Source organism: Opisthocomus hoazin, chromosome 13 (genome assembly GCF_030867145.1).
Source record: "Opisthocomus hoazin isolate bOpiHoa1 chromosome 13, bOpiHoa1.hap1, whole genome shotgun sequence".
Classification (NCBI taxonomy): Eukaryota; Metazoa; Chordata; class Aves; order Opisthocomiformes; family Opisthocomidae; genus Opisthocomus; species Opisthocomus hoazin.
Window position 1 is genome coordinate 15881743 of NC_134426.1, and position 15636 is coordinate 15897378.

The 15636-nt window shown below is 46.8% G+C and overlaps 1 protein-coding gene across 3 annotated transcripts in view; it reads left to right on the forward strand.

Annotated features, from left to right (window-relative positions):
• The window catches only part of GCN1 (GCN1 activator of EIF2AK4), a 43833-nt gene that overhangs the window by 256 nt on the left and 27941 nt on the right, over positions 1-15636 (forward strand). For 2 of the 3 annotated variants that reach the window (XM_075434263.1, XM_075434264.1), the window contains exons 2-21: positions 2341-2443; positions 3087-3150; positions 3723-3854; positions 5062-5170; positions 5849-5947; positions 6025-6159; positions 6672-6740; positions 6827-6935; positions 7351-7425; positions 7687-7815; positions 8029-8079; positions 8744-8842; positions 9124-9297; positions 10831-10983; positions 11733-11825; positions 13219-13294; positions 13455-13614; positions 14537-14726; positions 14846-14970; positions 15313-15491. In XM_075434263.1, coding sequence (XP_075290378.1) covers positions 2341-2443; positions 3087-3150; positions 3723-3854; positions 5062-5170; positions 5849-5947; positions 6025-6159; positions 6672-6740; positions 6827-6935; positions 7351-7425; positions 7687-7815; positions 8029-8079; positions 8744-8842; positions 9124-9297; positions 10831-10983; positions 11733-11825; positions 13219-13294; positions 13455-13614; positions 14537-14726; positions 14846-14970; positions 15313-15491 — 2324 coding nt within the window. Of the gene's footprint in view, positions 1-2340; positions 2444-3086; positions 3151-3722; positions 3855-5061; positions 5171-5190; positions 5655-5848; positions 5948-6024; positions 6160-6671; positions 6741-6826; positions 6936-7350; positions 7426-7686; positions 7816-8028; positions 8080-8743; positions 8843-9123; positions 9298-10830; positions 10984-11732; positions 11826-13218; positions 13295-13454; positions 13615-14536; positions 14727-14845; positions 14971-15312; positions 15492-15636 lie in introns of those variants that run through there. The other variant, XM_075434265.1, reaches the window with a different exon arrangement.

A 15636-nucleotide genomic window follows, 5' to 3' on the forward strand; every position in this document is an offset into this window, starting at 1 on the left:
GGGCCAGAGGGAGGCGAGGGGCGGCGGCTGCCGCGCTCGGGAGGGTCCCCGGAGGATTCCGCCCGCTCCCGCCGGGAGGCCCCGAGAGCCGGCGCCGGCTGCATCCCTCCCGTCTGCGGCCGCCGGGAGTCCCGGGGCTCCCGCTCGGAACAGGAGAGCTCGAGCGCGGTCCCCGCTCCGCGCTGCCGTGCGGGGCCGCGGCCGCTGCGGGGCCCGCCCGTGACGCCCCGGCGGGGCTTTTCCTCCCGCCTGGGTGCTTCAGGTCGGGGTGTTCACAAGGCGGGACCCAGCGGGCCCCCACCGGGGCCGGCGCTGTGTTTGTCCCCGCGTCTGCGGCAGCGCGGCAGGCTTCTGGCCTTGCGACGTCCGCCCGTCCGCGTAAAGGGAAAAAAGCGGGTGGGTGAGGCCTGTCCCGCGGCCTCTCCGCGGGCAGTCGCAGTTTGTGCCGTCCGTGTCAGTCCCCAGGCTGCTCGGCGAGCCCTGGAGCATTATACGTGAAGTACAGCTTTCATTTCCAGGCTGCTGGGATAGTTTTTAATGTGTTTTTTGTGTCTGTGCATCTCGCTGCGTTCGATTAAGCGGCGTGAGTAAGCGCGGCGTGGTCTGAGTCTGCGTCTGGTGAACTCGTGTAATTGAAAGGTCTGAGGGAAGATGAGCTCGCTGATGGCGGCTCGTTCTGTCCGACGGTAAGGACACAGGTCCTCCATCACCGGTCGGGCTGTACCGTCCTGTCCAGAGCTGCAGCCCCGCTCGCGGCCAGTTTCTGAGGAGAGCTCGGGGTGTGAGGTGGGCGCAGGGCCGGGACGTGTGGACGGCCGTGCTACACCCCAGGCAGGATTACCCTTTCTGTCTGTCAGCAAAATCCCCTGGCTGAAAGCAGCTCCGGAGAAGGTTGGAGGCCGTTGCCGTTCCTCAAGTGCCGGGTTTCTTGTGCTTGGAAAAAGACTTGTGGCAAAACTGGTGGAGTTCCGCCTGAGGAGGGAAGGAACAGTTCTGAGGAGTTTCTAAAGGCGTGTTTGTTTGCTGTCATTCTGAAAGGTGGTGATGATGATTATTAAGACATAAAATTACTCAGTTTAAGAGGGGAATTTTAAAAGTCTTTCCTGGAGAGCTGTGCTTTGGTTTACATAAATGCAGAGAGCCCATGAGCGAAGACCTGGCTGAGCGCTGTTCAGCCCACACCAAGTTGTATATCTTGCAGATCTTGCAAGACTTGGAAGTTCGTGGAAACGGTTTCAGCAGTTGAAGGAGCTGGTTGCTGAGAACTTAAAGCTTAGAATCATAGAATAGATCACAGAATTCTTTGGGGTGGAAGGGACCTTTAGAGGTCATCTAACCTAACCCCCCTGCAGCAAGCAGGGACATCTTCAACCAGACCAGGGTGCTCAGAGCCCCGTCCAACCTGGCCTGGAATGTTTCCAGGGATAGGAGCATCAACCACCTCTCTGGGCAACCTGTTCCAGTGCTTCACCACCCTCATGGTAAAAAATTTCTTCTTCATATCCAGTCTGAGTCTGCCATCCCTACTTCTTTCTGGTCTTCCCAGACAGCGTATCCCACTGTCTCAATACCACTTGGAAATGGAAACAAACTGTTACAGGAGTTAAACTCGGTGAGCGGTCTCGATCCCTTCCCGCTGGCAGATCCGGGCACGTGGTGGCACAGGCATGAAACAACCCGCTCAGCCGTGTGATCTGGTCTGTTGTTTTGCCTGGGTAACCTTGGGCGCTGCTGATAGTGCGTGGAAGGAGTTCGATAGCGAGGCGCAACCCTTTGTCATCCGGCGAGTCCAGTTTACAAAATCCCTGCGATGTGCGTGTTAATTCTGGAAAAGAGTAAATGCAAGCGGTTCGTTCTTTGCTGGGCCTGTGCACGGAGTTTCCCAGCTATCGCCAGCCTGATGCGGTGGAGTGGTTTTTCAGGCTGGGCAGTTGCAGTCAGCCCTGGATCATCCCCCTTCGGGGGTGCATGGGCTTTAGGAGAGAACACACACAGAAAAGCACCTTTGCATTCTGGAAGTGTGGATTTTTGGTGCTTTTAAAAGTCCTGTGCTCTAGGCTAGCGATCTGACCTTTCACTCTGTGCTGCTTTTAGAGGGTTAAATGTATCCCACGGAGCGTGGGCTCGGTGACAGGGACACAGGTTAACAGACAGAAATCAGTCGTCCTTCAGCCGGAGGGGGAGGGTGCTGGGTTTCATCGTGTACGGTGGGCAAGACCGTGAGCGGTCACCTTTGGTCATGAAAAGGCAGGTGACGTGTTCTACGCGCCCTGGTTTTGTGCTCTGTGTGTTGATTTCGAGGGCAGTCTGATGTTTGTCCCTCTCTGTGTGTGGTTTTAGATTTCTGATACGCTGAAGCGGTTTGCGGTAAAAGTAACTACAGCCAGCGTGAAGGAACGGAGAGAGATCCTCAGCGAGCTGGGAAGATGCATTTCTGGGAAAGGTAAAAGCTTTGGGGCACTGTCCTGGTTACCAGGGTAGAGAAAATGGTAAAATGTTTCATTTCAAAGGCTGTGTGAAACTTGGAGTAGTTTTTTTGAGGGAGGAGGCTGGTAGCATTTGGAGCCTGCTTTCTGATGGCAGTAATTCTAGGCACGGGGTTTGTAGGTAACACAGAACTCCGGTGACTAGCACGTGTGCTTTTTCCGGTTAGGAGCTGTAGCATCACGTGTACTAGTTTTTCATTAGTGTATCAGTTGCCTGCTTCTCTCCTGACTCTTAGCCTGATTTTATAATGGTTCATGGAATATTTGTATACACACATATATATTTGTAGAGAGAGGGAAAGCATAGAAGATTTTAGATAGTTTTAATAAAGCAATTGAAACTAATTTTTAAAAATCTTTTTGATTTCTCTCTTTTTCTGAAGATGACTGTGGAATAGCACGTGTTCCAATTTTGCCATTATTTTAAAAAATATCCATAAAATGTGTAAATAGAGAGAACTTTTACTGTGTGATCGTTGCAAGGAATTTCATAGATGTGAGCAGTTCACTGATTTCGGTTGTGAAGCAAATCATGTGTGTGTTAAAGATTAAGAGCTCATCGATTTACCAGGAAATATTTTGCAATGTGTTCTGTTACAGATCTTCCAGAGGGTGCAGTGAAAGGCCTTTGCAAACTCTTCTGCCTTACTCTGCATCGATACCGGTGAGTAAATTGACCTGGAAAGGCTGTGTTATTTAATCTGTTAGTAGTTATGTATTTATTAGCTAAGCTGGTGTGGAGCATCTGGAAGTGTTAGCGTGCAGTGTCACACAGATGCATTGGCACTGAAAGATGCCGTCTAGTAATCAGGCTCTCAAGTTACGTCTGGTGTTAATGAGTTCGCTTTTAATTTTGAAATGAAAACTGTATCCTGTGATTCAGTCTGCAAGAATGAATACCTGTGTCCTCGCGAAGCGAGACGAGGGTGTCTCTTGGACATCTTTTAGACACTGCTAGTTTGGATGAAGCTGTGGCCTGTTGTAGAGAAGCTGTGCAGAACCTGTGTTTTCTGCTGCAACTTGCGGGAGAGCCTTGACATAACTTCTGGTGGCTGAGGAAGGGATTGGAGCTTTCTGCCAGAAACCTCTCCTCTGCTTGGAACTGCAAGGATAAAATAGCTGTTAGCTCAGCAGCTGAAAGGGGAAAGCAGAGCCCTTTGCGTGATGCAAGTGTAGTAAGACGTGTAATGTTGGCAGGATTTACAGTGTTCACGGTAGATGTGTTTTTCATTCTAGCGATGCGGCGTCCCGCAGAGCCCTGCAGCTGGCACTTCAGCAGCTCGCAGAATCCCAACCAGACGCAACGGCAAAAAACCTTCTGCAGTCACTTCAGTCTTCAGGGATCGGCGGCAAGGCTGGAGCTCCCAGGTGCTGGATGAGTTGCTTTGTGTGGAAGCAGCTCTGAGTTGCTGGTCATTGCTCTTGTGTTCAGAATGATTCTTCTGCTGCTGCTTGCCAGACGTGTTAAAAACCTTTGGAGACAAAGCTGTTAATGACCACTCAGATGCTCCTCTCTTACCCCTTTCATGTCTTCTGTGGAAGCAGAAGGACTGTCTTGGTGTCACTGCTGGTGGATTGGGGCTGAGTTACAGTTTTGCCTTTGTTAATCTTAAAGTCTGGAGAGGTGAGGATAAGCTCTTTTATCAAGAAATAGTCTCCAAAACGATTAGGAAAGCAGATTTCCTTGTGTATTTGGAGTTCAGCTGGTGGAATACAAGACCGTATCATAGACAGGAAGATAATGAAGTTTGAAGCTGAGCTGAGAAACACGCTGCTGTTGTATTGTGGTGGCATCTGGGAATACCAGTGGTTCCAAACAGTGGCTTAGGGTATTGTCAGCTGATGCAGGCCACGGAGTGAGTGCCGTCCTGCAGCGTCTCCGTGGCTGAATAGGAGTGTTGCTTTTAGGAAAATACCTGATCTGGGTTTAAAGGCTTGCAGTGTTACGATATTTACCTGTCAGTCGCCGTGGCTGGCCTTGTGCGCAAGGGCACTTTCTATGTCCTTTTGACTTGAGGTAGAGATCAAAATGGGGTGAGGATCCGCAGGGAGCTGCGAGGTGGGGTCTGTTACCTGGAGTGGAGGGAGGAGGTGAGAGTTAGCAGAAACCAGAAGCGAGTAGCGTGCCAGGAGGGAGTGTAAGCTGGGAAACGGGTTGGCAGTCTACTGCTGGGAAGCTCTGACAGTAAAGATGAGCAGCAGATGAGAAATCTTGAGTCACTTTTGGGTGTTCCCAGTTGGCAGAGTATTTGACACTCATTTCTGTAATGCCACTGGGAAGATCCAGAAAATGGTCTTTCTTCTGCTGAGTTTTTTCCCTCCCAGCAGGCGAGATTTAGCCTCTTTTGTGCCGTTGGAAGTTCTGAGTGTTAAACAGGAGCTGAAACACATAGCTTCTGAGGACTAATTATTTCCTTTAAATGCTAAGTCTTTAGCTGTATTTTTGTGCGATAAAATCGCCTCGCTTATGAGGTGGCATTCTGACCTGGGCAAAGATGAGTCTGTTGTGGTCTGGCAGGTGTAGGCTGTGTACTGGGAGCTGTAGATTTACCTCCTTCTCCCCTTTACACAACAGTAAGAGCAGTGGATCTGCAGCTCTGCTGGCGCTCTCCTGGACGTGCCTGCTTGTACGCACAGTCTTTCCAACACCCGAGAAGAGACAGGGAGAAACATGGAAGAAACTGGTAGGTTCTTTTTGGTTTTAGCAATATCCCTTCGGAGATAGGGACTTAAATATTTCTAATGTCTTTAAGTTGCTGAAACATTGCAAATAATTCTGAACATAACTGATAACGTGCTGTTAAAATCCAGGTTTACATGACAATCTTTTTTGCTCTCTTGTGCGTTTTGATCTCTCCTATTCCACTGGAGAAAGCAGGAGGTGTATAAAGTGTGAGAGTGGGGCAGTCTTGCTCTGCGTACGATGGTTTATACCAGTGTTTCTAGACTAGGTGGGCCAGCGGTGCCTCCGAGGTGCAGTCTGCAGCACGGCATGAATTCCTGGTGCCTCCCTTGAAGGAGTTGCATGTGACGTTCTGTCACGTGGTGTCAAGTAGCTTTTTGCTTTCGTTTCACCCTGAACCTGCGACCATGCCTGTAGCAGCGTGGAATATAGTTGGAACACGTTTTAAGAAGAGGTGGCATCTGATATAAATGGCTGCTTTCAAGGTCAGAGTTTCCAAAACTGTTGTGCATGGTTCTGTGAAGTGATGCGTGTGGGATGAAAGCAATGGCAGCTTGTTGGAAGAACTTAACGCGACCTAAGGACTTTTTCCTAAGCGGATTCAGCTAATCACTGGCATCCGACGTGTCTTGTTTGATGTGAGCTCTCTGCGAAGGTTTTCTTGGCTGTTTCTTGGCAGGTGGAGGTTCAGTGTTTGCTCCTTTTGGAAGTCCTGGGAGGTTGTCACAAGCAGGCGGTTGATGGGGCTGTGAAGAAACTGAACAGGCTGTGGAAGGAGGTGATGTATACCTTAGGTGACCACGTTCGATAGCTGCTCTATGTTGTGTTAACGTGCCTTGCTCTTTTTCTCTTCAGAATCAAGACCTGGTGGATCAGTACCTATCCATCATTCTTGGTCTTGAACAAAACCAGAGCTACGCTGCAATGCTGGGACTTGTGGTGCAGTTTTGCACAGCCCAGAAAGAGACTGATATTGTTAAACGCCACAAGGTAAGTCTGTCGTACTGGGTTTTTTTGGCGAGAAGTAGTGTCACTTCTTGTCATGGAGAAGGAGGGTGGACAGATGTGTCGGTGGGGTTGGGGTTGATACTTTGCATCTGTCCCTGGTTTCATGATCTGTCAATTCAGTAGCCATGCACTTCGGGCTAAAACAGCTGGGACAGATTTATAGAGGAGGTCCCAGAAATGTGGCTTTTTGCTGTGGCCTGTGCGTTTAGGTAGATGGCCAGCACTGCAGCTTTCTGCCACCTCCCCTCCTGTAGGAATGGAAGGCAGCAGATAGCTGTCAGTCTGTTTAGAGTGTTGGGCTGCAGGGCAGAGCAGGGAGCACTGACCTCTGCTTCACTGTCGTATGTGGGGATGGAAGCAAAGCTTCTCCTTAGTGGCCAGGGCTGCCTCCCGGGGAGAGTGCGGTGGGCTCTCACGCCTGGCTGCCCAGTGGTGTGTGGGGAGCTGTGTGTAGGTTGCGATGTGGCTGTAGTTTGGTGTTTCTGTTTCTTCAGAGTGCTCTTCTGGACTTCTACTTGAAGACCATCCTTATGAGCAAGACAAAGCCTCAGAAGCACGTGCTGGTGAGACATACTATTGGAGAGCTGTTGGTGCTTTTGTCCGATGTGCTGCGTCCACTGCGGTGCTGAGCACTTTGTTCCCTTTGCAGGACAGCTGTTCCCCGCTGCTTCGGTACGTGTCTCACGCTGAGTTCAAGGACTTAGTTTTGCCAACTCTGCAGAAATCCCTGCTACGGAGTCCTGAGAACGTAATTGAAAGTGAGTCTGTCATCTCTCTGCCTTGCCCTATGAAAGAGCATGAGCAGTTGTTCCTTAGAGGTCTGGAGCTCGGGGGGAGCGTGTGTCTCTGGACTGGGCTTTTGGTCCTGTGAGGACAGGCGGCAGGATTGTCTGGCATCGAAGGGTTGGATGTGGAGAAGCAACATTTGTGGTGTGATCCCAAGTGTCTGGGTATGCGATAGCTACTGTTAGCACTGAGGACAGAATTTCACAGCTGAGTGCTAAGAATAATCCTGAATTAATCTGTTCGCTGGGCATCAGTTTCAGTGTTTTTTCTTCCTGCTCCTTACTGACCCTGCCTGCTCTTGATGTGGACTGTGGGGAAGGGTGTATTAAAATGCTAACACCAGTTACTTAATGAAATGTAATGTGCCCTTATCTCTTCTGTCGTCAGCAATCTCTTGCTTGCTCGTGTCTGTGAACCTGGATCTCAGCCAGTATGCTCTAGACATTGTGAAAGGACTGGCCGGTAAGTACTGTAACTTCTGGAGGGAATGATGAATTCAGAACAAAGCTTTCTTCACCTTTCTGACCGTACCTCTTAACAGCTTGATTACTGGTGAAGAGGTTGTTTTATGTGGGAGGGAGGATGGTGGTGTAACTTGGAACTGCGATAGTTCACGTGACGGTTCCAGAAGCTGAGGCAAGCTAAGTGAAAAGAGACGTCCTTGTCTTGCTGATCTTACGCAGTTTGTCGTAAGGGGCTCTTAGCTTGTGCGTTGTTTTCTAGGTCATCTGAAATCCAACAGTGTGCAGCTGATGGACGAAGCAGTCGTGGCGTTGAAGAACTTGGCTCGACAGTGTAGCGATCCTTCAGCTGTGGAGTCGCTGGGAAGACACCTTTTTGCCATCTTAGGGGGTGAGTAAAATTTCAGCTAAGCAGTGGGGGTGGATAAAGGCTTGCGTTTGTGTGTTGTATTTCCTGTTGTCCTTAGCTGCCTGGGTGGTGGGGGTGGGCTCAGCTGGGATCGGGGTAGTGGGGCAAGCTTTTGTGTTTTTAGAGAAGATTCTTGGTGTAGCACACAGCCATTGTCTGTAAGTCAGCCATCACCCATTTGTTTCTTGTTGGCAGGCTCAGAAGGGAAGCTGACAGTTGTTGCCCAGAAGATGAGTGTCCTTTCAGGTGAGGGTCCTAGAAGAAAGCTGCTTCTCTGGTGGAGGACACTCAGCAGAAGGCTGAATGAAAGGGATCTGTAGTTAAACCTTTAGGATTCCATGCCTGTCATTCCAAATTGGCTGTGGTTAATGTCATGGAGGGTGCTGGATACCACGTGCCAGTTCTTGACTTTGTCTTCAAAGGAAATAATTGGCTTGTAGGCTAAAATGTTGTATGCAAGGGAGAAGATGACTGTATTCTGAGTAAAGATGAAGACAGAGGTCCTGCAGTGTTGGCACGTGGTGGATGTGACATCCAGCCGTATCACAGAATCATTAAGGTTGGAAAAGACCTCTAAGATCATCAAGTCCAACTGTCAACCCAGCACCACCATGCCTACTAAACCATATCCCAAAGTGCCACATCTACACTTTCTTTTAACACCTCCAGGGATGGTGACTCCACACCTCCCTGGGCAGCCTGTTCCAATGTCTGACCACTCTCTCAGTAAAGAAATTTTCCCTAATATCTCATCTAAACCTCCCCTGACGCAACTTGAGGCCATTGTGGTGACAAGCGAGAGAGATATCTGTGCAAGGACTGAAATGTGAAGGGTCTTTCTGGATTGTTTTTAGATTGTGCAGCAAGTGCTGATGGTTTGGGAGCTAATGAGAGAATTCTGTCCTTTCAGGGATTGGCAGCCTTAGTCACCATGTGGTTTCTGGGTGCTCTAGCCAAGCTCTGGCTGGAACCATGGCTGAGCTTTTCATCCCCTTCCTGCAACAAGAAGGTGAGACCTCTTGCCTTTGTTCTGGGTTTGCTAAGCTGCTTTCGTCTTGAGCAGGATGTTCATATGGCCTCTCATGCAGGATAAATCCAGATTCTTGCCTGTTGTGTTATAAAATCCCTTGCCCTGTTTGGATGCGCAGCCCCATGGAGACAGCGCTGTGTCTGTTAGAAGCACGTGCATTCTTTTCCTGCTGCCTCCTGATGTTGTTACCCGCTTTCTGGTGTATGTTCCTGTGTTTTATGCAATTGCTGTACTGATGTGAGCTCTGTGTTACTTCCTAGTCCATGAAGGCACGTTGGTTCATGCAGTCTCTGTCCTGGCTCTTTGGTGTGCTCGGTTCACTATGGAAGTTCCTAAGAAGCTGGTAGAATGGCAAAAGAAAGCCTTCAGCCTTAAAACCTCTACTTCAGCTGTGAGACATGCCTACCTGCAGTGCATGCTAGCCTCTTTCAAAGGTAAAACTGCAGTTACTGATAACTGTCTTGACTGTGGGGCTGAGGAGACGAGTAATCAACTTTGTTCTTCCTGATACAAGTGCATAGCCGTGTGGATTAAGAAAGATTTTGTAAGGCAGTATCTATTCACTGCCCGCCTTCGTAGTTCTCCTTAAACTCTCTTCTGCCTTCAAGTTTGTAAAGGTGGTTTGTCTCCTTGTATAACTACCATCACTGCCCATCGTGGTGTGTTATCATATACCCCTGAAGTAATTGTTGCTTGCTTTATTTTTGTCTTACACTTAAACTGTAAGGTTGCTAGCTCAGGGACCATGCTTTTGTTTTATATAGCACCCAGCACGCTGGGATCCTGGTCTGTAGCTTTGGCTCTCAAAAGTTTTAGAGAAAATTCAAGTTTTCGTGTTTGAAATTAAGATCTCCAGAAATTCTAAACTTTGGGTGATCCTTTTGAGATTTGCGTCTGGTCCTATCCCTTTTGACTTCAGCATTTCATCCAGAGGTCAACAGGCGATCAGCCTGATGCCTGTATGCCAGATCTTCCTTTCTTTTGAGGCAGTGTGAATCAAAAAAGATGGTATACATTTGCTTAAGAGATCAGTAAGTCAACGTATTGTGTAGGTACAATGGAGTAGCCATCACTTTCTCAATATGGCTATGAGTGAAATTGTAATTCTACGTTTTTCTGTTGTAGCTACCAGGAATTTCTGTGCTGTCGTAGGGCTGAAAAAAACACGCTAAAAACTGCTTAGATATCACAGGATGGCAGTCCTCTCGGAGACGTCGGTATGGCAAACCTGAAGTTGCTCATGCTCGCCGTGGGCGAGAGGGATTACTTGTGTGTGGTGTGTGCAGCTGTTCAGGGGATCAAGGCTCAAGATATTCCAATATAATTTGCTCTCCACTGGAACATTGAGTGCGATTGCTTTGACCCACCCAGTGACGGATCCTGCTGGGGCTTAAAGAAAACAGAGATTCTAACCCTTACGAGTTTGTGGTTAAACCACTACCTATGAATACTTAATGTCGAAAATCACAAGGTCTGTTGTGTGTGAGGTGTTGCTTCTGGAAATACCAGGAAGACCTAGCTCCATTTCCGTGGAAGTGAGGGTCGCAGACCAGTAGGATTCCTCGACTTACGCGTGTTTGGTGTGGAACAGATGGTTGTGGCTTGCCAGGAATTTACTTCCCCTCTGTCGGGGAAACATAATCTTTGAAGTCAGCCTTCCTGTGATTTGAACCAATTTCTTTAATGTAATTGAACTAGCATTTTCTTTTGCATCCCTTGAACAGAACCTTGTATTGAGAAGGGACTGTTTTATCTGTGAGGAAGGGACTAAAGTGGTTATCATCCAGCTTTTCACAAAGTTTAATGATAGTAGCGATTGGCAAATGCTCTGGGAGAGTCAGAGTCTTCCGGGTACGTGTCTGGTTGCTTTCTTTGTCTCACAGCAACAGAAGAACCGTTGATATCTTTGTGGTGCAAAGTGTGAAGGACCATGTTGTTTTGTAACTCATCTCTTTCTGTCTCCTCAGGTGACACATTATTACAGGGGATGGACTTGCTACCAATGCTGATCCAGACAGTAGAGAAAGCAGCATCTCAGAGTACTCAGGTTCCCATGGTAACTGAAGGAGTTGCTGCGGCTTTGTTGATCTGCAGGATGTCTGTAATTGAGGGGCAAGCTGGTAAGGTCACAAAGCATCTATTAGAATCCGATACAAGCAGGTTCTGAGGGTTAACACTACTTCTTGACAATGTGAGATCGTATTCCTTAATCTGTGTATTTTTTCTGCACAGAGAATCATTGCACTTTTATAAACCAGGGAAAGATTTATTCCCATCTCTCTCGATTATGTCAGTGAAGAATTCTTTTGCAAATTACAGCATCCATTCACTTAGGGCAATATTCCTCTATGTGCTAACAGAAGATGTCCTCCCACACCTGATGTGCTAGGACTTGACTGATGCATTGAAAGTATTACTTGCTTGTTACTTGTGTAGTATTTTTACAAACCATCTTTGGAAAGCATGAGGCCTGGAATTCTGTTTTCCGTTAGAGGACATTACGAGAACCATCTGAACTCGTACATCTGCCAGGATGTAAAATCCAGGTGTGTTCTGTCTGTTGAAAGCAGCACACTGGTGGTGTCCTTTCTTTCATGTTTGGAAGGGTTGCCCTACGAAAGATTCAGGTGAAACAGACTTTACGTTTCACAAGTGTAAGTCAGAGAAGTGTGTTTTTGTCAGTGGGTGTTTTCTGGGAATGCTTTTAGTTCTGAATGAGAAGGTGAGAGGCTTTATAACTGAATACAAGTAAAGCTAGAAATAATTTGAGTGACTTCAGGAGACGGAATTCTACTGCTTTTTATGTACGCCGGGGAGTTCTGTGTTATTTTGGAACATCCTTGATAGACATCTGTTCTTCTCCTGTCAGAGTCTAAGCTGAGTGGTTTCTGGCAGCTGATTCTGGATGAGAAAAAACAAATTTTTACATCTGAGAAGTTCTTGCAGTCTGCATCAGAGGAAGGTAAATTGTCAGTTATTGTGTATCCAGTTGCTGTTTAACTCTTGGTACTTATAAGAGCTACTGTTAGCCCTGTTGTGTGACCCTTGGAGGATCCAGTTTCAGATTAAAGTGAACAGGGTGCTCTTTCGGAAGTACATCTCGACTAGTTGTAGTCTAAGCTTGACAATGAATGAATTTATTTCTTAATGAGCGTGAGTTATCAAATATTTACAATTCCAAATTTGTATATTCTGTAAAAGTCTTTCCAATGAAAAATGTGTCTGTGTGGTGTCCCAGTTTGTCAGTAAATAGTTGCAGCCAATATAAAGGATGATGTGGAGAAGCCTCAAATTAAGAAGAAGATGGAAAAAAGTAAAAGAACGCTGGAGAAGAAAAGATGTAGGTGAAAATCTTACGACATACGAGGGAAGAGTAATAACAGATAGGAAATAGAGTTATAAGTTAGTGTCTCTTTGCTCTGTTTTGTTCTGTAGTTTTTAAAGAGTAATTGAAAAGAAATTGAATGTGCCCAACAGAAAACATTACTGACTGCATTTTAAACTGAAAGTTTTGAAAAGGAGTTAATGAATAATTTCTCTGAAATTAATTCATTTATGTTTTGTACAAAGCTTTGAAGAGGTAAAGTGTTCTCTACATGGGAAATAACGTAATTTCATCCTTGTTTCCTGAATGCAATGTGTATATCCATTCCTTTTCCCTCCTGAGTGTCCAGGTATCCTGAAACAGCAAGATTTGGAAAATTTCACGTTGCTCCCTTAGGAAGTTAGCTCCAAAAACGAAGGCTGATATTTTGGGTGTAAATATTGTCATGATTTGTTATAGGTTGTTAAAGTGAAAACATCTAGCTTAACATCCCCAAACTATCTGCTGCCTTGAATGCCTAAAGTCCCGTGTACCGTACCTCATAAGGGTTATAACCCAGTCCCTGTTTCAGGGCCTTCTGCTCCTGCTTTTGTGATGTGGTTGAACGTTGATATACAAACCAAAGGGCCTAGTGACAGTTGGAGCTCAGAAGATGGTATGAGGTAAAATGCCAGGGCTGCTGTTCAAACAGCATTGTGCACTTTAGTATGAATTCAGTATACGTTTTGTTGTCACTGGAGACATTTCGGCAGTGCTGTAAGTCTGTTGACTTACACAAAAATAGGTCACACATACTGCTCGAGAAAATTCTGCTGGAATCCAGTTAACAGCATTTCTATTGAATCGTGATTCTGTTTCAGTCTTGGCAGATCTGAGTTGGGTTTGTCTCTAGCTTCGCTGAGAAGATTACATAGAGGCTCAGTGTGGATAGCTATTTTAGTGTGTTCCTCTTGCTGTTTGGTTTCAGGTAAAAAAAATCTGTTTCCTTATGAAGCCTCGTGCTATTTTAAATATTTGTCTTTTCCCGCAGCGATGTGTACAGTCCTGCAGCTGGCAGAGCGCCTTCTCTTGGATCATGCACAACGGCTGCCCGAAAGTAAAGTTCAGTACGTAGACTGCTCTTACTGCCACCGATCTGTGTCTGAGCCCCAGACGTTACTGTGGGCTTGGGACTTTGCATGAGGTGTTAAACTCTTTGTGCTCTTGTGTCCAGTTGGTTTGCAGAGCTGCCTCCCTGGCTAAAGCTGTTTATTTCTCTGTTTTCAGGCAGTATCACCGTGCCCTGGTGGCAGTCCTGCTGAGTCGGACCTGGCACGTTCGAAGACAGGCCCACCAAACAGTTAGGAAGCTCTTGTCCTCTCTGGGAGGGTACAAACTGGCCTATGGGCTCCTGGAGGAGCTGAAAGTGGTTCTCAGTTCTCATAAGGTGAGTAGTCAAGAAGCATAGTCCCTGCTTAGACAGTTGTTTGTGTGCTGCCAATCACCTAGATTTGCTGGTAGTGTTGGCATACAGCGTGATGTGAAGATGATTCAGTTCCAGGTGATCTCCTAGAATGCTACTTGTTACTCTATGACTGCGTATTACTGTGTCAGTGTCTGTGGTGTGCCTAGTCTTCCCTGTATACACGGAAGACATATTATTTAAATTTTTTATGGAAGGAAGGTGCAGTTTTCCGTATCCTTCTATTATTTTAATCCAAATTTCATCCCTGCTAGAAGACCAAGTGCTGTGTTCCTCTCTTGGTACAGTAGTTCTTTGGCCCTAGCTTATAGCTCAGGCTGCAAATTTAAAACAAATGTAATAGAAATACTTCAGTAGCAACTACTATAAAAAATAGAGAGAAAATTTAAAAAGGAAACAATGAGTGCTGTGTTACTGGGCATGCTGCTATCCAGCATCACGTCAAGTTGTATAATAGATTAAGTTGCATTAATTAGGTACCAAGGCTGAAACTTTGTAAATAGTCTTCCCATGTCGCCGATACAGCCTGAGTAAAGAGTTTTTGGAAAGATACTGGTACAGTTAGACTGCAGAAGTTGGGCATACTGTTCCCAGCCAGCTGCTTCAACCTCTTCCAAAGTCCTCGTTGCCAAAAATGATTTAATTTTATTTTATCCCAGCTTGCCAAATCTAATATAGTCCTCCATTCTTAGTTTTTCTGTCGCTGTCATCTCTGTGCTTTGGTTCCGCTGTTATCCTTTATCCCTTTTTTCCTTTGCAAACTTCCGGTTGTTGGTACTGCCAGAGGGAGCTGGTTGTTGGTTCTGGGTATGGTGTTACTGTGGGAAGTGTGCCCGGGGCTCAGGAGGGCTTGACGTGGTGTAGTAATGACAAGTTGTCCACTCAGGTTCTGCCTCATGAGGTCCTGGTGATGGAGTCAGGAGAGCTGTCGGAGGTAGGAAAGACGTACGTTCCTCCCCGTGTCCTTCATGAGGCGCTCTGTGTCATCTCAAGTGTGGCAGGGCTTGATGTGGATTCCTCGGAGCCAGAAAAGCTGGCTCTGGAGATGCTGCTGGTGAGCCATCATCCATCTGTAGGTAAGTGAGGGGAGACGACCACTCGCATGGCCAGTCTCTGGGGATTTTATCTTATCTTTTTGTTTCATTGATTAGCAGCCTGCTTCATATTTACTGTGCTCATTTATCCTTCTTGCTAGTGGCAGTACAGCCGGGTCTTTGGTCAGCCCTCCTCATCAAGATGAAAATAGATCCCAAAGACTTCATTACCAAACACCTGAATGACATATTACCCAGGATCACTGCCTACACTCCGGAGAACCAGGTGGTAAACTTCTGCTTTTCTTGTGTTAGTTTTGGGGGATATTTGGGAATGGGAGAGTTTTCTGGAGGAGTTAAGTACTAACTGGTCTATAAGGAGGGAGATCTGTCTAAAAGGTAGGGAAAAGGCAGGTTCAAAGAGAACATTGCTGGTGAAAAGGAGCTGGGATTTGAGGGGGAAAGAATGCACGCCAGCAACTGAATAGAATTTTAGATAAGATTCAAGTACACGCTGAACAAGGAATTAGGAATTAGAACATAATGTGGGCTGCATCAGCAGGGCATAATTTTTTTGAGACAATTTGAAGGAATATTGATAATAGTTTTTCCTTTGTTTTCTTGATAGTCATCTATGAATGCGGCGGGATCTCTTGCTCTGCTCTCACCTGATAGAGTGCTCCCACAGCTCATCAGTACTATCTCAGCATCAATGGAGAATCCAGCTCTGTGCCAGGTTACTCGAGAGGAATTTGCCATCATGAAGACACCAGAGGGAGAACTGTATGACAAATCTATAATACAGAGGTAAGACTTTGTAATTACTTTTCTCTGCGTGCCTGGGGATTGATTGCTGCTGGCTTCTAGCCAGCGGGTGAGTGCCTTTGTCAGATGCTCTTTCTGGACAGGAGTTTCCAGACTTGTGTGCGGGGATCTCAGTCCAGAGCAGTGC